General features: G+C 31.4%; 1 protein-coding gene across 1 annotated transcript; it reads right to left on the minus strand.

Annotated features, from left to right (window-relative positions):
- LOC134252971 (MYCBP-associated protein-like) lies at positions 1-26,973 on the minus strand. The gene is given in 22 exon segments (XM_062735502.1): positions 1-356; positions 1,512-1,712; positions 4,418-4,521; positions 7,000-7,098; positions 10,626-10,735; positions 12,376-12,500; positions 12,842-12,955; positions 13,297-13,443; positions 16,961-17,148; positions 18,308-18,380; positions 20,563-20,794; positions 20,998-21,122; positions 21,765-21,969; positions 22,374-22,437; positions 22,681-22,800; positions 23,593-23,718; positions 23,721-23,766; positions 24,099-24,201; positions 24,641-24,700; positions 24,952-25,061; positions 25,794-25,951; positions 26,702-26,973. Coding segments are annotated over 22 exon segments (2,823 nt in total). The 5' UTR covers positions 26,922-26,973; the 3' UTR covers positions 1-263.
- Positions 26,974-27,654: the final 681 nt, after the last annotated feature.

A 27,654-nucleotide genomic window follows, 5' to 3' on the forward strand; every position in this document is an offset into this window, starting at 1 on the left:
TACAAAAAATATGGACGGAATCTTTTTCTTCAATATCACAGTGAAATTTTAGTACATTCAATATTTTTTTTTTAAATTTATAATATAAATAGTTATACATGTACATATTTCTGGTATAGTACTTTTGTCACACACTGTATACAGTACAAAATGATTCAAAAATTATTTCATAGTAAAAACCAAATGTTAAAAATAAAAGAAAATGTCACAGGATCACAGAAGTTGATGATAAGCGTCCCATTCTTTGTTCATTTCCTCCTGTGTCATAATGTGAGTGGTCTGACTTCTTCATTGGCAGAAATATTATCAAAAACTTCACCAACTCTTCTGAAAGTCTCATCCATAATGAGGTAAGCCTGAAAACATAGAGGAAAAATTGTCAATTTTTAATTTTTTTCCCTCAATGGTTAAATGAGTTATTTTTCCCATTAAGTTCCTATATTTTGTCTTTGATAGGTAAGACCTAGGTTGGTGGGTGGGTGGTTGTATTTCAAAGGGGTTAGGGAACATGTAATTTTTTTTTTTATCAACCAGGTGCTGTTGTAATCATAACATCTTTTTTTTGCACTTAATCTGGTATCTGGCACTCTACAATTTTATGATATCTTGTCGTCGTTGTCGTCGTCAGGTTCATAAAATTAGCAGTTGAGTACTCCAAAATACTCATAAAAATATCTCTGAATCAACAAAATAATGTTAATTTACCCACAGAATTTCTTTAAAGTTTAAAATTAAAGTTAATCATATTATAAAGGGAAAATTGTCCCTTTGCCAAGGGGATATATTAGAAAAAGAAAAATATAGCTATGCATTTTATTATATTGCAAATTGATCAACAAATATATTTTAGGTTAAAAAACAATATGTATCCAGGCATTCAGAGAAATTGTCATGATTTGTATAGTATTACTTATTTGGTATTCTATGTCTTCTATTTCCTTCATGTATTATATAATACATAGTGTAAAAGGCCTTTGCTATCATTGCAAGACATCACAAATCAATTCTAATTTCAATTCATACTAATAAGCGTTGGTATATAAGGCTCGATTCAAGAAAATCTTACTTCTCTAAAACTGTATTTATTTTTTTTCCTTTTAAGGGGTATAAATGTCAACTATTTATAACACCTTTTCTAAGACTTCCATAAACCTCGAATCATATAAAGATGAATACGATGAAAATTGTTGCATGGAAAGTTTTCATTTTCAAGCCTCATATTCATGCTTTTTAAATTAAATATTAATTTTTGGAGTTATCCTTCTTGGCTGAGGATTGGATATCCTTAATTTTACATCTTGAATTTTATGAATCAAATAAATATATAAACTTAAAGGTATAAAACAGATCACAACACTTTCTGAGAATGCAGCAGTAAATTTCAACATGTACAATTAAAATACCTGGTATCATAACACATTATACGTCTGTCATTGTAGAAATTCCTCCACCTATAGAAAACCTGGATCCAGCTCAAAATCTAGCCTATCGACAAAGCTGTAATATCCTACCTGAGCAGTGAGTTTCTGTTTATATGCCTTCTCCTGGGGTGTGTCCTCACCCCCTGAGGGTACAGGACTGAGGGGGCTGTGTGTACGCTCCCTATCTGGGGGGACAGTGCTGGCAGGAGGCCCGGGGGTCACGGAGGGACCTCGACTTCCCGCAGGCTTCTTGGCCGAGGGGGTAGACTTGGCCTTAGGGTCTGGTTTTGCCTATAAAGGGAAACAAATCATTTAAAATGGTAAAGGAAAAAAATTTCTGAATACAGTCAAACCTCATTATCTCAAAACTGGGACCTAGAAAAAACTTTGATATATTTTAGAATTAGAGATATTGTTGTGTCAAATACTTAAAGAATAGGTGATAAAACTATTTGACATATCCAGGGTATTTAAAAAAATCAGTGGTATATAAGAAATGAATGTGTTCAAAATATTACAGTAGTGATAACTGTATTTACAAATAAATTAACATTCATGATGAAAAGAAATAGAAAATTGATACAGTGAAGTTACAAATTTTTTTTTACACTTACGATAATAATTTTTTACTTCAAAGGACATCTTCAGTGAAGTTACCCCCCCCCCCCGATTTTGGGTTTCCAAACAAAAAAACATCGTAATAATTTTATTTTTCAAAATATAAATTTAAATCAATTTAAATCAAGTATAAACAGATAAAGACTGATTACCAATGGCATTGTACTGTAGTCAAGAAATAGTATAAATTTTCCTACCTACCAAATTTATATATTTTATCATAGTAAAGACATTATGTGTAAATTGTTTAATGGATTCTTTAAAAAGTTCAAATATATGAACAATTTTCAGAATTAGGAAATGGAGAAAATGCAAACTTCTGCACCCTCTAGTGGCATCTATGTAACCACTGAATCTAAATAAGAGCTTGTTTTAAAACAAGCATCATTTTAACTTCGTAACTACAAACTATCAAAATTTTACCTGTGTTCTGATTTTTACATCAAATAAGAGGCCAGATTCAGCCGTTACCATATCTTGTCCTTTAAAGTTAAATCTATCATAAACAGATAAAGATCAATGACCATTGTATTTTGTTCAAGGAATACCATAAAATTTTGATTTTCCCCATCAAAAATAATATCATTTAAAGTCATTAATTTTTTTAAACCCATAGAAAAAAATTAATTCTTTTTGAACCCCAAGCTTTTATATTTTTTTTTTAATTTTGAAATAAAATATACAATGTTTTTTAAGACAGTGACCCAATTGTGCCCCTCCCTTTAGAGATTTGATTTAAGTTAAATATATCAAGGTCTAAGAAAAAAAATTATATTCCCACACTCTGTATTGGACTTTTCTTGATTTTTCCCCTTTGTATGAGGTGCAACCCTTCATTTGAGCAAAGATGAATTCCCTACCCCTAGAATACCTTTAGCCAAGTTTAACTCAAAAAAGTCCATTGTTTCAGGAAAGAAGTGAAAAGTTTACAATATTAGAAAGGTGTACTTGAGCCTTTGGCTCATGTTAACTTAAAAGTTTATTAATATACATGTATGCAGGTATATGAATGTTTGTGTTTGTATATATTATTGTAATATAAAACAATGCAATTCTCCTGTTTTTGACATTTTTGTTGTGGACATCACCACAGAGGTATAAGGAATATGAGCAGAAGGCATTTCAAACACACTTCAAGATGGTTTTATTTACATTTGTTTACAAATTTATGCTTGCCAAAATTTTAAAATATGAAAATGCAGAATTAAAAGGTAATTAAAATGTGGTAAGGGGTTTATTTGCTTTTATAGGAAAGATGGTGATATTTTCAAACCTTTTTGCAAGTGAAAAAAAATAACCACATGTAAAAAAAATATTACCTCTTTTGCAGTTAATTTTACACTTTCCCTTGACTTTAAACTCTGGAAATTTGTCAATCAATTATAATAAATGTATATGTATATATGATCAAAGTTAATTACCACAATCTGTGAAAAATTCTTGGAGAAAATTTTTCTTAGTGATTTTAATTTATCTTCCAAAGATGATTGAAAAAAATTATATTATTATAATAATTTATATTTAAGTTAGTAGGGGAAAAATCCTTTTTACCTCTCTGCGTTTTGCATTTGCAGCCTGAAAATATTAGGTAATGAAATGTAACTAAACTGTAATAAAAACGGAATTCTTATTGACGAATTCAATGAATTTTAAACAAAATGTTCAGGATTTGGAAAGTAAAATTAAGAGTGTAACTTGTAATTAACTTAAAATTGTACCTACATGAATATGCATGTATGTGGCAGCTAGAATGGCTTGCATAAAAATGTTGCCTTTATTCGAATATACAGTGTATATACATGTATCTCAAAATTCATCTTCAAATTTTGATAAAGATAAAATTCTATTATGAGAATTCAATGAGTTTCAGTATAGTTTGTAATTTCGGGAAAAAATTTTGGAAAACATCAATGGAGAAACCTTTAAATTTAAAATTTAATAAATCATGGTATGTTCATTTTCTGAAATATCATGATACATTGTGAAACTTTTCCCCCTTACCATACACAGTCCTTGAGTTAAGCCCAATGATATGTGCCAAAAACAATAATTACTCCAAATCATAATCACATTATTGCATTTCTTGGCTACCATATAATTATATCCAAAAAACAACCACATTAATACCCTGCAATGCCAACTACATGTACCATATTGCCCTTCTAATAAAATTCTGTTTACTGTAGTTCTGCTGTATAACAAAACAACATTTTTTTTACCAGAGTTTTTTTCCCCATGAAAAAAGTTAACCTTCTGTCTAAAACATGACATTATTGCCCTGAAGCACATTGTTCTATCATGAATACCCACTGAATTACCCTGTAACCTGACACTGTATATCTCAGTACTACCATGTAATCCCCCACACTCAGACCCACCTCTTTGCCTTTGGCGGCCTTGGCATCTTTTGGTGCCGGTGGTTTCTTTTCTTGCGGTGCCTTGGCTCCTTTGTTCTCTGCTTTAGATTTACTGCGAGTATCACCTGTAGATATAAAAGAACAATTCACTTATGAGACCTTTTTTACTTCAACACCATGAAAAAGAATTGCAAAGTTTAATATCTTAATTTTAATGTAAAATATGTTGAATCTTTTATTAAAAAGAAATATTCCAACTGAATTCTTTGTTTCAAGAAAAAACTTATTTTATTGGTTTTTTTTTTCCATTGCAAAAATGACTAAAAAGTCTTATCCATAGCATGTTCAGTAATACCTGCAATCAAATCTTGTTCAATATAAATTTTTGGCAAAAGGAAAAATTTTATTTAGATGCCCAAACTTTTATCAGGATTAAATTTTTCAATAAATCAATTGTACATAAGTAGCAAAATACATATTAACTTAATTTATTTAGACATATATTTGAAAATTAATTAGTATTTTTTAAACTTGTTTCGTGATATTACAAATAAAACATTAAAAAAAATATCAGTTAAGTACATTAAAAAAAAAATATTTTTATTGTAGATACTTTGACATTTCTAATGGAGATTGCAACATTGGGCGACCTAGTATTGTCTTTGAGATTAATGAAAAAGTACTAAACATAAACTCAATTAACCAGAGCACTAATTTGTATCTCGAACTTGATTACTACATCATTTGTCATATTAATTCATATTTTTTAAAGTTGAACTTCAAGGAAAATTATAATGATTTAAAACCATAAAAAATAGCTAGCATATAATAAATCTTGCAAAACTTATCAACAGAAAAAAATTAACGCCAACACGATCCGTGACTGCTGTATTAAACAAGTTATTTTAAGATACATGTAGTATACAGCAGCGCTAAACAGAAACTGAAAGTAAATAATAGATTAATATTTGAAAGTTTAATAAGATGTTAGTCATTTTATATATCTTGACCTTATTCCGAGCTGGCAAGTGAGGAAAAATGAGAATAAAAATTTATTAATTAATTGAAAGATAATACCAGTATTCTTAATAAATACTAGTAATTACTGTAAAATCACATATTTTCGTGGGGTCAAATTTTCATAGTTTGTGGAAAAACTATTGGTTCGTTGGGATTTGAATTCATGGATGAAGAATTGTTGAGTACGTAACATGTAACATTTTCATATTTCGTGATGGACATGAATTTGTGGGTCTGTTCATACCTCGAAAACAACAAAAATTAAACCCCCACGAAATTTGTGATTTCACAGTAAATGGTATACAGCATAAGAAACGCTTCAATTCTTTGGAAGGGGAGGATTTACCCCATTTTGAGCATCCTTTTTTCAATAAAATTCCCTTTTAAAAATATCTGTTGTAAATTAACACTACAGAACTTAGATTTCAATGATCACATGTATGCATCAAAATTTGTAATCAAAGCAGTCAAAAACTCTTTGGAAAATTTTAAAATAATTGGAAAATTTTAAAATAATAGTGACATATTACATTACAAGGAATTGGTTGATTGCCCTCTCCAAAATGACTTGCTTAAAATGGTCGACCAGAAATCTTTTTAAAAAAGAGTTTATTTTTCATTTATTCCAGGATTTTCTGATCCTGTCAGAAACTTAATTTTTTAAAGACTTTTTAAAAAAAAATTTAATTCATACCTTCAATATTCAAATAGATTTCAAAAATTCAGCATGGGTTGATGTAGAAAATTTAGGGAAAAGAAAAATTTCCCAACCTACCAAATGACCTAAGTTTTCTTTTATCCTGAGTCTGGAGAGGTCAAACTAGCAATATTTCATGATGGCCTTAATGGAGTACATTATTGTTATAAAACAAGTGTTCTTTTCAGTAATATATTACTTATTTCCCAATAGAAATTCTCTCCAACTGGTTGCCTAATGATTAATTGGGACATTAAGAAGGAAATTTTTATTAAATAAAAAATGATAACCTGAAATAGTCATATTTTACATATCGACCTGCTCTACAGGAACTGATTGACTTATTTTCACTTAAGAAAGGTGAATGGGTTTAAAGACTGAAATAACAATTACAGTGCATCTGGTTGCCTCATGATTAATTAGAACATTAAGAAGGAATTTTTTAATCAATTTATAAAAATTGACCTGAAATAGTTACTATGTCTTCATATTTTACATATCAACCTCCTCTATATAAACTGATTGACTTATTTTTACTTATGAAAGGTGTATGGGTTCAAAGACTAAAATAACACTTGCAGTACAGAAATAGAACTTGCCTTAGAATCATGTAAAATGTAAACCATTTAAAATCCTCAAAATTTTGGAGGATCAGATATTGCTTAAACATAGCTTAAATGCATTGCCAAACATGTTAAGATTTCATTCCCAGTCTGAAATAACCTTAGACAGAAACAGAAATTTCTAACGTAATATAATGTCTCAAAACATCAAAATTCATTCATTCAAATCGAAAAACGTAAAACTTTGGTAAAAAAAAATATGAACATTTGAAATTTTGAAACTGAACTTTGCACTTTGAACTCTATAACCTGATTCTACCAACCAGGTCCTTTCCCAAATATGGACATCCTCTTCTCGTTCACCATGACTGATGCACGTTTCCATTGACTCTTTAGTTGGAACTTTTTCATAAAGTTTGGATCTGTTTTGTTGAGCAATTCATTTAAAAAAATATTAAAGTGTATTATCTTTTTTTTAAAATAAATAATGGCATCGCAAAACAGAACATCCCCTAGCAAAAAATCAAGGAAAAACAAGATGTGTCTGTGTCTCTTTGATGTCCCTGTATGGCAGCTTATACATGTAGAGCCCCCATATGGCAGCTTACACATGTAGCTTATACATGTAGCTCCCCTATATGGCAGCTTCTAGTGAGGGTTAAAATTTCTCAATTGCATGTCAAACTCCAAGGTCAAGAGGTTAAATTTGGTGGTACCCAAAGAAAGGTCTTGTCACGAAAAGTTATGGGCAAGATTAAAGTTTTTGTGAACAAAAACCTGAAAGACAGACAGGGCAAAAATTATATACCCCTAAATCTTTGATTACATGGCATAAAAATGAAAATCTTCATGGATTTGACTTTTGACTAATTAAAACACTGCTTTATGCAGAAGAGGATTTTTTCCCGTTGTATACTCATATAAATATCTGACCCTATATTGTCTCCAACCTTGTTCTTAGATGAAGAATTGTATGAACATATCAGAAGTTTCAGAAAAAAATAGCTTAATATATTGTTAATATAATCAGGTTTTTTGAAAGTTACAAATATTACTCCTGAAAAAAAGAAAAAGCAATTAGTATTGGCACAAATATTTATAAGGGCAGCTTCAAGCGATTCATTTTTCCCCCTCTACAAGTTAAAAGCTATTATTAATTATAAAGATATATTAATTAGTTTCAGCAGCACTGCAGATAAATAGACCCTCACCTTTATAAAGATAAAGACATACAGATATATTCTGAGGAAGCTAGTATCCAGTCTCACTTTGATGAAGAAGATGCATGTTTTGTTTTTTTTAAAATCAGGACTGTTTAGAATGTTTTTATGGTTTTTTTCCTAATTTTTTTTATGTTGAATTGTTATTTGACTTGATTGTTTTTTTCCCTGTAATGAATTTTTACAAAATAAATGTAAACATTTTTACCTGAAAAAATGATAAATATAAGATAAGAAGAAAAAAAAAGAGAGCGCAAAAAAAAAAACAACCTTATATGAACATTTGTTTTAAAAAAATCTCATTCTACATAAAATTCAACTTTTATATAAACTTTATTTCAAAATATGCATGCAATATCTCCCTGATTTCCCTGACTCTTATGAAATAAACTTAATAGTGAGTTGCATGCATTATATGTTATTAAAAGCTGAATAGCTGAAGATGTAAAGACAACTAAAGATGTATATATATGGAAATTGTACTATCAACAACCTCAATATTACAAATGGCTGCTGTGTTACGAAAGGGAGATAATCCTACAGGAAGTTCTAAGTTACTATTGGGGGAGATAACTCACTCATGTCACTGTCTGCATTAGACAAACGTGATGGTTGCCGACGGTTACTTAACCTTGATTCTGTAGAGGCATCTAATAGAAGGATAAAAAACCATGGAAATAAATATTTTTTCTCATAATTTGTTTTTTGACACAATGCTTGAAAAATATACTGAAAACAATCAAACTGAATTAACATACTTTTTCTGTCTTTAAAGAAATCGACATGGATTAACATAATGAAAATTTTCAGAGCCTTAAATTGTACTGTAACAGTAAATGAAAATGAAGAAAGTTGCAAATGGTTATATGCGTGTCCTTTTACTTAAGATCTTTTATCTATTTTCTTGTTCATTTTTTTTTTTCACAGCACTCAAAAAGTCTTCATACAAAACCAGATATGACAAATCCAATTTATGTCTACCAAATCTAAGGCATATCACTCTGATTAATGTCGCTACAAGTATGTTTCAATTAATAATTTATCTGCACACCAAAATGACTTAAACGGTCTAAGATGTTTGAAAGATGTAACACAACATAGCAATCTTCAAGAAAATATCTTCTGATCCATTTCTTGTGGCCAAAAAATGAAATCATTGAAGGAAAATATTGGTTAGACAGAAAAGATACCACAACAGAAACCAAAAACACCAGTTCACACAAAAAAGAAACCAAGTCATGGACAAAACTGTAGAAGTATTTTTTTTTACATTTATAAAATATTTATAGAAACCAATTTAAAGAAAGAAAGAAAAACAAAGAAAACTAATGTAAATTTACTCATTGACAAATCCTACAAGCAGCAGAAGAAATACAAAACTAAAAATTGTCTACCTTAACGACACACACTCAAACAGAAAACTAAAGAACCAATGAATTTCAAGTGTTAGGTCACATGATCAACTATCATTGGTTGACCAATCACAGTGCAGAAATGAGAACTCATGTCTAGATTTCAACCAATCACTCACTGAATGCTGACACAACTGAGGTCATTCTTGTGACTTTTTTAAACATCCGGTATGCTGTAAGTATATTTTTTGTGTGAAAAAAACCAGCACATTCTAAAACTTTTTCAATATAATTTGATAATTTACAACATCTCTCACTGAGATTATTCAAATTCAGACAAAGATGATAACCAAACATAGAATATTTAATAAATATTTTGTCTTGAAATGACACTAAAGCTACTACAAGTTAATTTCAGATCATATCACACTGGAAACACACAGCTAAAAAAGGATAACACTAGGTCCACATTTGGAATGAAAAAAAAATACAGAAGAGAATTTTTTTTCTTTTTACAAAGAAAAATTTACTTCAGTCTAAGAGAAGAAAGACTGTGAACAGTAAGATACAAAGCAGACACTATCTACACATTGAATACCAGTAAGAAATTCATCTCTAGACAGGCCATGGCAAAACATGACAGAACTTATTCCCAAATTAAACATTCTGATTATAGAAACTACAGGGTGTATACAAATGTGTGTGGCAATAGTGGACTACAGTGTTGTTCTAAAGACCCACCATCTTCACTGTTGGTGACCAAATCTGCTGTGTCTAGTGTGCCTAAATTTTTGGCTTCAGTGACAAAATATTTTTTTTAAATAAAAAAAATTAAATTCATTCATTCAAAAAAAAAAAAAAAGAACACTACTAGTATTCCAATTCTTAAAATTTAAATCCATTCACATTAATAAAATAAATATAAAATGTCATCTACTGTAAATTCCTTATTTTTCGCGAGAACCTTTTATCGCGTACTTACTTTTTAACGTCGAATTGCGAGAATAATAATTTGCGAATGAATATTAGATCAATGGAATTTAAATAGAATTCAGCATCCTAAAAATAAAAGCGAGTAACATTATTTCGCGCGTGATGCTTATCGCGAAATTACGCGAAAATTAACTCCTCGCGTATAATTAGGAATCTACTGTAACTAGCTAATCGCCTATAATCATATCAATTTTATTCTACTTGCTATGCAATTTCAAAAAGCCAATAAATTGAGCAAATTAATATCTGTTTAAATTCCACATACACAATCCAATTACATTGCACAAACAAACCAAACATACAAACACACCCACTGCATGAAATTCATGCAATCCATCACGTACGTATGATAATGATGTAGACTTTCAAAAATTCGTTACTTACTGAAGTCATCAGGAAGATCATCATTTTCTCTCTCGGGTAAACCCATTGTGTGACGAATCGCGTAGGATTCCCTAACGATGCTGTCTACTGCCTCCACCAAAAGTTCGTACCTGGAAAATCCAGAATTTCAGAAATTAACACATAGTGTCCTGCTTGTTCACCCTTCCTCTATTAAAGATACATATCACAAATATGTTTCCCTGTCTCTCACTCAGGAGAGGTTAATCTGTTTTATTTCCAATATTTCTTGGAAATTTAATGTTAACATTTTTATTGCAGGCCTTCTAAAATTCATACATGTTAACCTATTGTGATGAGAGGATTCAGATCAAAAGCGGTAGCATTTTTATTTAACGCTTGGATTAATATTTCATGTAATATACATGTATAATTTAATGAAATTAACATTAAATTTATATCAACAGCAAAGAAGAAGGACACACCCTAAGTTTGACATAAATTGTACAAATTCAAATATTTTCATTGATCATTTTGCTTGGATTAAAGCCTTTTGAAGAGTGATCTTTGCTGAAATTAGTCAATAATGAATATTCACCTTAAACAAAACAAATGATGGCATGTATTTTTGTTATATAAATCAGATTTCCCACAATGATGAAAAAAATTTGCCACATGGTGTCAAAATTTGACTTTATTGATAAAGTTTAGCTTCTGTGCTTTTAAAGACGATGTCAAATGTTTTCATCTAATTCTTAAGCTGTATCTCCTTTTTCATGGCAGGGATGTTGATTGATTTAGTAACCAATGTAATCACTGGTAATGTTGTTGTCGTTGTCAAATCCGTGCTTGAAATATGTACAAAAAAAGCGTTTGTATGATTATATTTTATTGAGAGTGGCTTCAAAAATGGATACCCAAGCGAAAAAAATAGACGCAGCTTTTTGAAAAGCGGTAGATTTCAATTAAATCGGTAGGCAAGATTTCCCGCCATCGGGAGAGTTAACATCATTAGAACTAGTCATATGAATCACCTTTCACTGTTGTACATTTTATGAAAATTTTATGAAATTTGCTTTATATCTGCATAATTAAATCCCAATGATACAATTGCTTTCATAATATTTCTGATGTTATATTTGATTGAATTCTATTGAAAAATATGTTGTTTTTGACTTCAATTTCAGGCAAGATTTCGTCTTAAAAAAGTGTCTTCCAATAACTTTTACATGGTACAGATTTGGTAATTTGATAAACAGATGATTTGAACTAAATCTTTGTAAAAAAAAAATATATGTCTTGTAAATGAGTTAAGAACAAAAATTTATGAATCTTTGAAAATTTGGCATAAAAGACGTAAAATTGTGTTATTTTTATTTTTTAGGTGTTACAAAATCAGTCAACTATAACCATAAAAAACATTAAACCCAAGTCTGTTATATCCCTAAAACTTTGCAAGAAGTTAAGAACTTCACTGAGGATTGCAAAAAAAAAAAATCTTTATATCTAATAATTCACTCTATCTGTCTTAGTTCTAAGCAGATTTTACTGTAGGGATTATAACTGCAGGACACTAAAGGGAAAACCATATTCCAACTCTTATGACATAATCTGTATTTCATGAGACATTAAACTTTTGATATTAACTTTTAACAAAGAAATCTTTAATGAAAAGCATTTCTTAAGTAATTTTTAACAATATGTGAACACCCAATATTTTGTTCTTTTACTTTTCTTTAAATTTTCATTCAAATATTCAAATCTTGTGAATGTCAATGGAGTTATAACCTACCCCACTTTATAAAGATCTTTCTTGACTGGTTTATTTGGACAGAAAGACATTTTGGAGATGATAGTGTTCAGCTGATGGAGGAAATTCTCTTTTCTTTCATCATCTTCATCCATGGCTACAATCTCCTATAAATAGTAAAAGTCACATGATTATTAGGAACAGTTAGATGTTTATTTCTATAAATAGTAACAGTCACATGACTATTCCTATAAATAATTACCATCACATGATTATTTCTTTGAATAGTACAGTCACATAATTATTTCTATAAATAGTAAGTCACATGATTTTTTCTGTAAATAGTAACAGTCACATGATTCTTTCTGTAAATAGTAACTCACATGATTCTTTCTATAAATAGTCACATGATTATTTCTATGAATAGTAGAATTCACATGATTATTTGTATAAATAGTGACAGTTACATGAATATTCACATAAAAGTAATAGAAGCATTAAAACAAACATCTTTGAGATCCTCCACTGATAGGTCCCACACCCGCCCCTCGCGATCCTCCTCCGGGGCTATCTCCATGTACAGCTGCTTCAGCTCCCCCACCAGTGTGTGGTTGTAGTGGAGCTAAAAATAGAACACAGGTGTGTTTAAATAATGGTAAAAAAAAACTTCACAGGCCAAAAAATCCAGTAAACTTGTGCAATACAGATATTGTGTATATTTAAATTTTGGTTAATTTATAAATGATGAAAATTTCCTTTAAGTAAGGGTAAGATAAGCCACAGTATCATTATATCTTTCAGATGTGAAAAGGGGGGGGGCTTGAATATGTTTGTGATTCTACACCATTAAAGCAATGAAAATTTATCCCCTCTTCCCCAACAAAATGAACCCACAACAACAGGTAGTCATTTCACAGTACTATACTGATGTGAATTTGGAACCTCTGTTGATTATTTCTCTACCTTGGGATTATTTCTGCTGAAGATTTCTTCGTCGGTGATGTAAGCGTCTATGGGTGACGAGGGTCTGTCGGGAGATTTGATTCCACTGATGATGTCATAGAGGATCTGTCTCGCGACTTGTTCTGCCTGCTTCTGCTGCAGGTCTCTCTGTAATCATACAAGAGGCCCAAGGGCCTTGAATCGCTCTTCTGATAAATTGTACAACCTATCACTTCTATTTGAAGCCTCTAACCCTAAGTATTCTAAGAGCCAACTTACATCAACTGACAAAGTTTGATGATTCTTAGCCAATTATAACTGAAGATATCTTAATAAAGCTATAAAAAAAACCATAAAATTAACCTCAAGATGCATTAATAGACAAAGATTGAAGATTCTAAGCCAAAGGATAGTCAAAATTTCTTTGACAGTACAGAAAAACCAAAATGCATCAACTGACAAAGTTTGATTATTCCAAGCCAATAAGTACTGGAGATAATTAATTATAGCCATAAAATGTTAAAAGTAGGTCACTGTGACCTAATTTTTAGTAGGCGAATTTTGAAAGCCCAACATACATCAACTGACAAAGTTTGAAGATTCTCAGCCAATATGTATCCGAGATATTCAAAAGTAGGTCACCATGACCTATTATATTCAAATAAGCATCAACCCACAAAGTTTGAATTTGCTTATAAATACCTAAGATACTTAAATAAAGCTATAAAATTAAAGTAGGTCACCATGACCTACTTTTTGGGTCACTCTCTGAAAACCCAAAGATGCATCAACTCACAAAGTTTGATGATTCTAAGCTTATTAATACCTAAGATACTTAAATAAAACTATAAAATGTCAAAAGTAGGTCACTGTATATCCAAGATGCATCAACTCACAAAGTTTGATGATTCTTAGCCAATAAATACCAAGATTAAAATAAAGCCATAAAATGTCAAAAGTAGGTCACCGTGACCTACATTTTAGTCAACATTTTTCAAATTCCCAAGATGCATCTGCTGACCAAGTTTGATGATCGTAGGTCTGAAGGTAATCAAAATATGCCTTTTAAACTGAAAACATATGCCTGCAAAATTCAAAAAGTAGGTCACAGTGACCTACTTTTTTATAAATATGTTTCAAGATGCAGCAATTTACAAGATTTGATGATTCTAACCCTCTCAGTGTCTGCAATAATGGGATTAAATGTTTTAAAAAGGATAAGTCATAAAGTTCAAAAAGTAGGTCAAGGTGACCTACTTTTAGGTTGAAGTTGTTCAAGGACCCAAGATGCATCAACTAACAAAGTTTGATGATCATAGGCCTTAAAGTGTCCAAAATATGCCTTCAAATCAATTTGAAAATAAATGCCCGCAAAATTAAAAAAGTAGGTCACTGTGACCTACTTTTGATTTAAGATGATGTGAAGTCTTAAGATGCATCAACTTACACGATTTGATGATCCTAGTCCTTATAGTAAGCAAAATATAAACGTTTTTATCAATTGTAAATTTAGGTCAACTTTGAAGTGACCTTGAGACCACGCCCTTTGCCCCAGGGTCATGCCTTGAACAATTTTTAATCTTCAACATATTCTGATCCTTGTGTGTAAGTTTGGTGAAAATCTGCCTGGTGGTTCTGGAAAAGAAGATTTTTTAGCAACCAGTACTTTTGGTTTTGTTTTCCTGATTATCTCCCCTTGTTTAAGGGTCCCAACCCTTATTTTAGTATAAATGGTCTCTGTGACAAATTTGACACTGATTGGCCAAGGCGTTCTTGAGTTATGGCCCATTTTCTAAAAAGTTAACGCACACCGCATGACGCACAAATGGCCATAGCATTAGCTCTTTGAGCCTTTGGCTCAGAAGAGCTAAAAATGGAGACCTTAATATCTTATAAGCTGTTGCATGTATGCAGGAGTCTCAAAGGGAAACTTTGATATCTTGTAAGCTGTTGCATGTATGCAGGAGTTTCAAAAGGAAACTTTGATATCTTGTAAGCTGTTGCATGTATGCAGGAGTTTCAAAGGGAAACTTTGATATCTTGTAAGCTGTTGCATGTATGCAGGAGTCTCAAAGGGATGTTAACTCCTACTTATGTTAGGACAATGAAAATTGTAATGCATCTCAATTTATGTATAAGGAGAGAAATATTGAATTAACACAATTAACCTTCATAGGATGAAACTTCACCTTTAAATCCACTGAATGGTCACTAAAAGGTCTAGAAAGGTGACTGAATCAGTAGACCTTCAGTCATCTATCAGTAAACTTTCAGTCACCTTTCAGTCATTGTTCACAATAAATATACAGTTTTTTCAGTGGGTGGCACTGTAGCTCTCCAGTCTGTCAATATATTTTTTTGGAGAGCTACAGTCCTGCAGCTTAAAATAAATAAAAGTTACCGGTGCTTCTTAGATTGTCACTAGCTACCTTAGTATTATACATGTACATTTAAATATGACAGAAAATTCCAAAGAAAATTAGTGACAGCATAACATTAATCAATGCTACACAGTAGAAAAAATATACTTCAGAACTACAGTTATCTAAATTGAAATGTGCAAAATAAGCTTATTATATCAAAAATTCTAAATTTTCATTATTAAATATTTCATGAAAAACAATAATATTGTTTTTCATGAAATATCAAATTATGATTATGAAATTTTCTTTTATTAATTATTTTCAGTCTGTTTTGATGAATTGATCATATCACAAACAAAATGCTTGTGATATACGTGCACAAAACATGAAATCAAATGATATTTGCAAATACTAAGAAAACCGTACACGAAAACATAAAAACTCAAATGATATTTACATGACAAAGATGTAAATACTATTTATTATTTATTGATTACATAATATAAATGTTTCATCGTGGGAGGATGAAAAAAGTGATGTGATTGGATATAAAATGGCACTGATTCCTATAACCCTTGTTTATCGTCCAATGAAATTGTACAATTTACGGAGTATGAGTTTGTCGACAACTAATTGATTGTTATATCAGACAAAAACAGGAGTTATGGCATTTAGTGTTAATGTCATCACTGTCTGTTCTCAGGTTTAAATATTTATTTTTCGATCTTTGAAAAATAGTCTGTTTTGTTTCTGAATAAATCTTAATGTCATGGGCACTTTGCAAGCCTTTCTATTGGGCTCTAAAAGCTTCTGTCACTATTAACTTGTTTATGCATATGTTTCTGTACAGAATTTATTTTATTTTATTATTTAAAAATAAAAATTTTCCACTCATTAAATGTGCCAATTTATGTATACATACAACATGTCTTACCCACTATTTTATTTTTTGATTAAACCAATTTTCTACATTTAATTTTAGAAAACTCTTTGATCCATTCTATGTCCTACTTATTATTTTAGGAAAACCCAGTGCACTACATATTATTGTGGTAATTAAATTCTATGATGCCCAGATGCCTATAACCTACACATTATTTTTAGTCAATTCTTTTTTAACCCAAGTTCTGCATATTATTGTCAATGACATGAATTCTTTGATCTACATATAACATACACTTCCTTTCAGTCAATTCTTTGATCCACCCCATGTCCTACTTATTATTTCAATAAAACCCCATGCCCTACATATCATTGTGATCAGTTCTATGATCCACCTACACATCAAAGTCAATTCTTTGATCCATCCATTTGTTTGTTACCTCCAATTCCTCCCGTTCTTTCTGGAATTTATCCTCCTGTAGTGCGATTCCCCTCAGGGTCACGATTAAGGCGGCTCCCCCACATAAACTCGGTCGAGTCTCAAACTTCCACTGCTCCGAGAAAACCCCTGCATTCGGGGACTTGAAGACAAATGGGAACTTCATGGTTTCTCCAGGCAAAATTACACCTGGAAAATATTCAACAAGAGTTTTCAAAAACATGTCTTAGGTAAGCATGATTTTGCTTGACAAATAGATAAGGCCAAGCTTAAAAATTGCTTTGTTTGCTATAATTTTTAGTGTGGGTAGGTTGGTTGATTTGTCATTTTTTTTAAATTGTAGTTTACAATTTTCTTGTATTAAGGATATTAACAATAAACTAAAAATAGGCACATAACATAAACAAGCTCCACTTGTTATAATTAACCCCTCTAATAACAAAAAATCAAAAATAGAAAATGAGAGAGTTTCAATCTCCTGGAAATTTGAAACTTCATAGAATAATAAAACAAAATTGTAACATGTTTAACAAAACTTGACTATGGACTTTGGAATTATTATTATATTTTGCAGGGCCCCGGTTATATTTTACATGATAAATTTCATGATAGATTTTAACCCTAAATTAAGAGTTCAAGGACGTTGGTTCTACTGTGTAAAGTCTTTCATAACAACAAATTCACTGATAAAATGATTTCTTCACATCCCCTAAACATGAATAAATCACAAAAAGCAGTCTACAAATAAAATGATTCCAAAGTCACCAGTTTATATAATTCATGAACATTTTCCTAAGGTCATAAAAAATTAATGATCATTCTTCACACACCTTTTATAGCTAAATCAATAAAATAAAAACAACAAATCACCTCCCTCATCATTTTTTTGAGGTTTTGTACAAAAAGCCCCATCATGTTTTGCCAAAAAAAAAAAAAAACAAAGCCTCCCTCTCTTAAATGTTTAACTTTACATGGCCTGAAGTAAAATTTCCAGGGTTTTCCATAAAAAAAATTCATTCAGATTTTAAATATAGAGTTATACATTTCTTTGATTGTCAAATCTCTTTTTTCAAGCAAGGGTCTCCTCTTAAAATTGGATAAATTTTTCAAGAATTATCAGGCTGATATCTTATGATTCATACATGTAAACACTTGCACTTATATAGCAATTTTTACAAAATGTAAGAGGTTAAATCCATTTGTAAACAAATGAAAATTTAAAAATATCATTTTGTAAGAACTCACTTTGCATTCACAACATATTGTTTTATTACCTATCCCACAAAACCTCCACAATAATTGAAATTGAGACAGTCGAAAAAATAATCTTTTACAGTATAACACATACCACTGCTGTTATTGAAGTAAAATCGCTGGACTCTCGCATGAACCAAGTCAAAGGGGTTCTCTCGGGGGATCCTCTGTTGTTAAAAAAATAATTAATACAATGCATGGAAATCGGAAAATGTTACATAGTAATAAGGATACAAAATAACCAGAAGTCTCTTAAAAATTGTTTATTAGCAAAGGAAGAGAAAAGTAAAGCAGCTGGGATTTGAAACTAAATAGAATAATGATCGTTGATAAAGTCTCTTTATGTTCTTAGTGTAGTCTACTTGCGTGCCAAGTTATACTGAAATCAGACCAAAACTGTAGGAGGAGTAGCATTTTGAAACAATTTTACAGACATTTCTATTTTTAGTAACCACGGCAACACCGTTCATCAAAATTAAAATTCGATACACAGAATTATGTATCTTAGTGTATTCTACTTATGTGCCAAGTTATATTGAAATCAGACCAAATCTGTAGGAGGAGTAGCATTTTGAAACAATTTTACAGATATTTTTATTTTTAGTAACCACGGCAACACCGTTCATCGAAATCAAAAACCGATACACAGAATTATGTATCTTAGTGTAGTCTACTTGTGTGCCAAGTTATAATGAAATCAAACAAAAACTGTAGGAGGAGTAGCATTTTGATAGAATTTCACTGAAATTTCTATTTTTAGTAACCCCGGCAACACCGTTCATCAAAATCAAAAACCGATACACAGAATTATGTATCTTAGTGTAGTCTACTTGTTTGCCAAGTAATACTGAAATCAGACCAAAACTGTAGGAGGAGTAGCATTTTGAAAGAATTTCACAGAAATTTCTATTTTTAGTAACCATGGCAACACCGTTCATCAAAATCAAAAACCGATACACAGAATTATGTATCTTAGTGTAGTCTACTTGTGTGCCAAGTTATAATGAAATCAAACAAAAACTGTAGGAGGAGTAGCATTTTGAAAGAATTTCACAGAAATTTCTATTTTTAGTAACCACGGCAACACCGTTCATCAAAATCAAAAACCGATATACAGAATTATGTATCTTAGTGTAGTCTACTTGTTTGCCAAGTAATACTGAAATCAGACCAAAACTGTAGGAGGAGTAGCATTTTGAAAGAATTTCACAGAAATTTCTATTTTTAGTAACCACGGCAACACCGTTCATCGAAATCAAAAACCGATACAGAGAATTATGCATCTTAGTGTAGTCTACTTGTTAGGAGTGAAACGGTTCACCGCGGTATCGGTTCACCGCGGTATTTTTTCACGGTTCGATACACGGTACAAAATCTCTACTTTCGGTTCGGTTCTTTTTTCGGTCGGGATCGTCATTCAGTCGGGTTTGGCATAAGGTATAAACATGCTTCTCTGTATAATTAGTTCAAAAAGTAAATTTTTGTGGACTTAAAGTTTGTAAAATAAATTTTAACAGACAAATCAATTAAATTTATTTATAATATCCATTCTGCACATAATTTTTTTGACTAGATTAAGTAAAAGAAAGCATAAAACAACAGTTGAATATGTTTCCTTCTATCAAAATGTATCGTATCGAAAATTTTTTTTACGTATCGAAAAAAATATCGTTTCACCCCTACTACTTGTGTGTCAAGTTATAATGAAATCAAACCAAAACTGTAGGAGGAGTAGCATTTTGAAAGAATTTCACAGAAATTTCTATTTTTAGTAACCACGGCAACACCGTTCATCAAAATCAAAAACCGATACACAGAATTATGTACCTTAGTGTAGTCTACTTGTGTGCCAAGTTATACTGAAATCAGACCAAAACTGTAGGAGGAGTAGCGTTTTGAAAGAATTTCACAGAAATTTCTATTTTTAGTAACCACGGCAACACCGTTCATCGAAATCAAAAACCGATACACAGAATTATGTATCTTAGTGTAGTCTACTTGTGTGCCAAGTTATATTGAAATTATAAACAGCATTTTGATAAATTGTGATTTTAGAAAAATATCGCATAAATCAGCTTGAAATCACCGTGATTTGCAGTTTATTTATAGCTCGAAGTAGCATTTAGAGGATTAAATAGTTTAATCAGTAGTACTTTTTTACTGTTTTTACCACATAAAAAATAAAAAAAAAATACTTAAAAACAACATTCTTTAAATTCAAGTTTTAAAACATCAAAATCTTAACATTAAATTTTAACAAACATTTTACCCTAAATTTCAACCAATTCAATCATTCCCTATTTTCACTCTCAACTTTCATTTTCTCCATAACCTTAACCCTTTCCCTACCTTCCAATCATAATACACAGCGGTGGTTCCGTCGTTCACGATGTACAGATACGACGTGACCCTGTCTCCGGCCAGAGACTCGAAGGTCACCCTGGCCTCGATGCCGATCTGGTCCGCGTAGCTGTGACTGTCCCCCGTCCAGCGGGCAGGCTGACCTGCGAAGCTGATGGATGGTCCAAACACGGCTTCATCTTTGTTTTCGTCTTTGTCGTCTATTTCTTGTGGCGGTTCCCTGTGTTTTAGAAGAAAATTTGGAATATTTTTTAGATGAATGTAAGGTCAAATTTTACCCATCTCACATAGTATTTGTTGTAACATATGTATTATACAGCTTGAATGTTAAAATGTTTTTTTAAGAAAAAAATCACTAGGTGAAGGTACATAAATCCTTAATGGACCTTTTACCTTTGACCTTTGACCTATATTAATACTTACATGTAGTCCATGTCCAGCCCCCCTTCGGTCAGTCTCTCCTCCTCCTCCATCACCCCGAGGTTTGATTGGACACGTTCGTGACTCACGGGGTTAGCTGTCCCTATCACCTCCAGTTTGTCAAACTCCTACAAAAAACAAAGGGTCCATGTTATTTCTTTCTTCAGCAAAGTCAAATTAAGAACTTGGCTAGTTTATTGAATTTATTTGTAATTTTATCAAATTTTAAACTGAAATTATCAGGATTCCTCATTTCTGTAGTCTTTTAAAATGCAAGCTGTTTAATTTGTGAGCACAACTTTGGGGATTATGACACCATCATTTTAACTATACAATGCTAAAAAAATTTCAATAAAAGATAATTTTCCTCGAAAATCACCAACTTTACCACAGATTTCACACTATTTTCAATGTCCTGTTGTGAAAATTTAAGAATCTTATTTTTAATAAAGTTAAATTCGTCCAATTTGTCAAGAAGTATTTGAGACATATATTGTTCCTTCCCATCTAAACTGAATTAATGTAGTCCTATCGAATATCTTTTATTTGATGTTTTCAGGGGGAAAAGCAATCTTTTCCCTAAGAACTGGCTACCGGCCAAATTGACCGCTTCAATTGACAAAAATGCCGTATTGAAATAAAAATCTGTTGTAAAATCAACAAAGATTTTGTTTGTAAACTTCAGCCCCTAGCCTTTTAAAACTGATCTCTAACCCTTTACTTTGAAATAAAGGGAAAACACTGGAAAAGAAAATTGTAACTATACCCACCGGTCTATGTGGATCCAGTTCACTAATGACCTCCTTCAGCTGATTCTTGCGTTCCTCTAGGTAGGGGTTTTTGTGCCAGGGGTAGTGGACGGGGGTGGTGTGATAGGGGGGCCAGTTCCAACCCTTCTCAGCCCTCACTGATTTAGGGACCCCGATATGTTCTATCGGGGGTGGGTAACCCTGTTCTGACTTAGTCAATGTCATACTGAAATGAATTAATTAAAACAATTCTATAATGACAATTTTATAAAATTTCCTATGGAAAGGACTATCTGTTATATAATTTGTGTCTTATCCTTTTGACTTTGTCAATAAAGTATGTTCAATTCAGAAAAAAAATCTTAGATTCTCCAAAAACATTGTAATAAATTGATGAAATATTTTTTCCATGCAAACTAAGTGGAATTTTTTTTATGTTTGTTTTTTATCCTGCAATCAGTTTTTTATTTTTAGTTTTGTATTTTCCATTCAAAATGTACAAGATAAATTGTAGGATTGTATCACCAGGAAAATGAAAAACATACAAATATCCATCAAATTTTTAAAAACATTTAGATTTTAAATTGCAAAAAAAAATTCATTTTTTTTTCTACAACAAATAAAGCCTACTGTATGCCTGTCTCTTCATCTCCAAATCTCTCCTGTTGTTTCCAGAACTCACTGCCCACTCGATCTGAAAAAAAAAAAATCAACAAAATAGAAAACATTTACAAAGAGAGGTAACTCTTATCACTTTGATGAAGAATTTTGCTGAAAACATGAGAAATTTTTTTTTCTTCAATTTTTCTAAAAACAACATGAAAAGTATGTCTGTATAATTTAAAAAATCTTAATATTATAATGAATTTTTGCCTTTCATTAGCCTTACTGTCGTATATATACAACATGAATATTATCATTTTTTAAAAATACTTACACCCCTTTCCGTAATCTATGAAGGGTATGGACCTGTCAATAATGTATCTCTCCTCCTGAATTCTGCGATAATTGTCTGCCGCGTTCATCGCTAAGTCCTCTGGGTTCTTCTGTAACAGTTCTATAAAACAGCAAACAGAAAATTTAGAACTTTAATCACATATGAAATTATTAATCAAGTGTGTTCCAGATTGCAATGACTACATAGCTTTAGACAGAGTAAGAATCTCTATCAACTACTAGTATGTTCAAATAACAAGCATTAAATTAAATTATATACAGTGCATTCAACAGACTTGATATTTACCGGTAGCCTAGCAGCTACAATTTTGAAATCAGCTCAGTAGTAATTAATAAAACAAGAGGCCCATGGGCCTTATAGGTCACCTGAGCATTATTCAACAACTTTCCAGTGATTGAATTTGTTTTAAGCCAGATGCTATAGCATTTACAATTTGGTAATCATAACTATAAACTTAGCAGTTCCTCAGTTTGGTTACTTAATACCCATAGGCAGGGTAGGGGAACAAAAAATGCATTTCAACAAATCAGTAATATTCAGCAATAATCAGTAGTGCCGCTACCACACAGGAATCCTCGACTCTTAGGCTTTGATCCACACATTGCACAATTTTTGGAAAAATTTGCTTTTCAAAAAAATTTGATTAATACCAAGGAGCACATTTCAAACAATTCATTCATTTTCAGTATATGTATTTGCCCCCCCCCCCCCCCCCCTCTATGGTACAACTGACCCTGGGGCCTTGAAATTTACAATTTTACATTTCGTCCCTTGCTCATAACTATATAGGTAGTCTCTGCTTAAAACCTCAAAAACAATGAAAATTAAACCCTCCATGAAAATTAGTGATTTCACAGTAGTATTAAAACACATGCCCCCCCCTAAACTTACTAGATATATATCCCTGCTGTCTCTTTCTCTCCAGCATCTTCATCTGCCAGTTAATGAGAGCGTTATTCTCGTTCGGCTGGAGCAGGGAAGAAAATTTTTAAAGAAATCTCATTTTCATACTATATACGTCGGTTTGTCCGGCTGTATATCGCCTTCTCGTGAAACTGGTAAATCCTGATAAAGGGAAGACACAATATTAAAAAGAAGAAAAATGGCAAAGAAGACAAAGAGTTTAACTTCCTACAAATGAACTGAGTTGCTTGAACCTGGAATACTCTACAAAGAGGAATAACTCCTCCTATGCATTCTATCTGCCTGAAACCTTAAGGTACCATTTAAAGCATTTTTCTAAGAGAATGACCAAGCTTTATCTTAACAACAATTGTATCGTTCTGGATATATATAAAAGCAAGTGTCAAGTTAAACCAGTGTTGAACAAGTACATTCCACTCACTGACTATATTCAATCTGAACAAACTATAATTTCATATGGTGATTTTAATTACCAGAAGATCCCCCCTTTTGATGGCCTCTTTCCTGAACTCCTCATAGGACCCATAGGTCACCTGAGTGACTCAGGTGACCTCCTCAAAGCGGGGACCACTTTTAAAGTGAGGGTATAATATATAGAATTTTTCTAAGTCAAGATTCTTTACGAAAATATATTGCAATATGCTGAAAAGCTGCAATTATTCAGAAAAATTCATGTTGGTTTGAAAATTGCTCTTTGGAGTAATACACTTTTAATATCAATTTTCATAATAGCTGCAGAACTGTAGTGTTATGGTTTGAAATTTTAGTCTTTGACTATAATGCTACAGATCCTGTAATGAACATGATGTGCAATTTACAGCACAAAATTGTGCAAGATTGAGAATATACTCTACACATGCATAAAATGCAGGTTCATGATAAAAAACAGTGTATGCAATATACATATTAAAAGCTGTATATACATAAAACATATTGTAAAAGAGAGAGACCCTACCTGATGAGAGAGAGAGAGAGAGAGATAGAGAGAGAGAGAGAGAGAGAGAGAGAGATTTTACCTGAGTAATCTGGTTCCTTTATTGGGGCATCCACAGGAGCAGGCCTGGCCACAGTTACTCTGTTAAGGGAGGTAACTCACAAATATTATTTTTCTCAACTCTTTGATCAATTGTCAATTGAAAAAAACAATTTCTTAAATTCTTAAAAACTTTCAAATATGATATCAAGTTTAATTGAAAAAAACATTGTGAATTAATTTAATTATTATACAAAAATCAGTAAATAATATAAAGGAGTTTTATCAGTGCTTTTAGATAGAAATTCAAATTCATCAAGAGTTATCTTTCTTGTATCACAGTTAATACTAACATTTTTGGTTTGGGTTTGTCCCATTCTGAGGCTGGCTTCATTTTTCTCACTGTGATCCGGGTGGATTTAGGAGTTTTTGGGTCGGTAGGAGGAACCGGGGCCTCATGGAGCTAAAACAAGAATTTCAAAATAATTATGGTTTTTCATATGATACATGTAACACTGAATAAAATGAATAATGCAGAAATTTATAATTGGGGTAGTTCTCAATTCATATTAAAGCATCCAATTTCCATTGAACAATCTTTCCTCAAATAAAAATAATTTTTTACTTTTAAAATAAAATATGTATCTGCAGAACATGAAATCTATAGACAATTTACAAGAGGTCTTCAAAGTAGTGTACAGTTTTCTTGTAAAATAAAATTTTTTGGGTATCATTAATTTTCTAGAATTTATTTAAATATTTCAGCACAAACATAATTCTAAGATTTTTTTTTCTTTTTACACAGGCAAAAGTGGCTCACATAAATTTCATGAAAAACAAGACATGTGAAATTTATGTGAAAACTTCATGTGATTTTGACATAAATTTCATATGAATTTTACATGAAGAGCATATCGCATAAATATCATGCAAAGAAAACTTCACATGAAAGTTCAAAAAATGATTTATGTGAATATCATATAAACTTATATTCACATGATATTCACATGAAAATATATATATATAATTTTCATAAGATTTTCACATAATTTTCAAATAAAAAGATAATCACATGAATAACATGTAAGCCACTTTTCCCTGTGTACTGATACATTTGTAAACAAAATTTAGGATGAAAATTTGTTTTTACTAAAAAAATTAAAAAATAAAATAAAACATTAAGTTAAATCCTTACAGTTTTGAGATAGTCCTCCTTGATCTGAAGTTTTTCGATTTCTTCGTTCCAGATAACATTTCGGGTTGGAGACTGGTTCTCGTCCACACCTTCCTGGGATGGGGTACCAGCTTTCTCTGGTGTTCCTGCCTGGTTTTTACCCCGCCCTTTGAGTTTATCTAAAAATATGCCAAATTAAAAAAATTATTACAAATTTAATACTAATATATTTACCTTTAAATAATCATCCTGTCTGGAAGAAAGAGTCAGAATATAGTATTCCTAAATGCAATACCAAAATTAGTTTAAACTTATATTCATACATAGTAGATTAAAAAATATTAAAAGACAAATGTATGTTAGATTGTCTTTACATTTGAATCATATTGAAATGTTTAATTCACTATTACCAATTTACAAAAAAATTAATATTATATAATATTTTTCTGACAAATAATATTGATTTTACATGACAGCATGCAGAATATGCAATTCACTTTAAATACAGTTGCTTGATATCAAATGAATGTTTTTTTTTATTGTGTGCTTTTTTTAAAACAAATTTCCAGCTGTCTTCAGTTTTATGTTTTATGTTGAATATTTTGAAACATTATATCACCAACACTGTGTAATACATGTGTTGGACCACCTTGTATTACCTGCTTGACAGCCAATTGATCTATTAATAATATCAACAATAGCTTAAATAAAAGAATGAAATATTTAATTCCACAGCATTTATCTATCCATTTGACTAGCTGTTATGCATGAAATGTATAATGAAACACTTGAAATATATAAACAATAGAGAAATGAATACAAGATTAATCTGCCCACAAGAAAATATTTTTACCCACAATCCTTCAAAGAAATGACCAATAACAACACTAGACCTCCGTAAAATGTGAAAATTTAATTCTATCACTTACGCCCATGGCCATCTTTTCCTATGACAGACATTCGTCTGCCATGAGCATGCCCCTGCTTGTGAGCCCCATGCTCAAGTTTATGAGCACCGTGCTCAGGCTTGTGAGCACCATGATCGAGTTTGTGAGCACCATGATCAAGTTTGTGAGCGCCATGTTCCACTTTATGCGCGCCTTGATCTCGACTCATGCGCCGTTCCAATTTATGGTCCTCTTTCACCATGACTTTCGAAATTGTTTCCAATTTCTTAGATTTTCACTCAAGTCAGTATCAAATTTTTTAAAATAATTTTCCTCTACAGATCTAGTACTTTTAGTTTAATTCATAAATTATAATTCCATGTCTTTTTCAGGCTATGAAAAACTCAAAACACAAAATCCAGATTCCATGGAATTATCAAACAGAATTCCAGACTAGTGAAAAAAATTCCAAAATATCCAGACAATCTTTTCATGTGATTTTCCGGGTGTGAAAAATCTCGCCCATAAAATGACAATTTTATTAAAAAACGTAGAAAGACGATATCTCCTAATGCACTCTTCTCAAAACAGAATTGTGTATCCTTTAATTTATTTCGCACTTAAGAGTTTTTTAACTGTCGTGCTAGAGTAGTTTACGTGGCATTGAAAGGCCATAAAAACTTGTATTTATGCTTTAAATGGATTTTTCTTTCAGAATAAAAAAGAGAAAAATTAATCGCACTCAGCCAATCTTATGGCTGTGATCCTGCAAATACAAGCACCAAGTTCTCCTAAAAACCAAAAAAAAAAAAAAATCCTTGCATCAGGTTGCACTGTTAAAAATCCATCAGTAAAATAGACGAACAATTCACAATGGAATTATCAAACGCGTAGTTCTTTTGTATGCCTTCAGTGTGTTAATTATTTATCGGTGATAAATTGAAATTGCAGCTGCACATTTTCATCTGCATTCTTCTGCAAACTGTCACTTGAAT

The sequence above is a fragment of the Saccostrea cucullata genome, unplaced genomic scaffold, assembly GCF_032062105.1.
Source record: "Saccostrea cucullata isolate Sc308-1 unplaced genomic scaffold, CSIRO_AGI_Scuc_v1 ctg516, whole genome shotgun sequence".
NCBI lineage: Eukaryota > Metazoa > Mollusca > Bivalvia > Ostreida > Ostreidae > Saccostrea > Saccostrea cuccullata.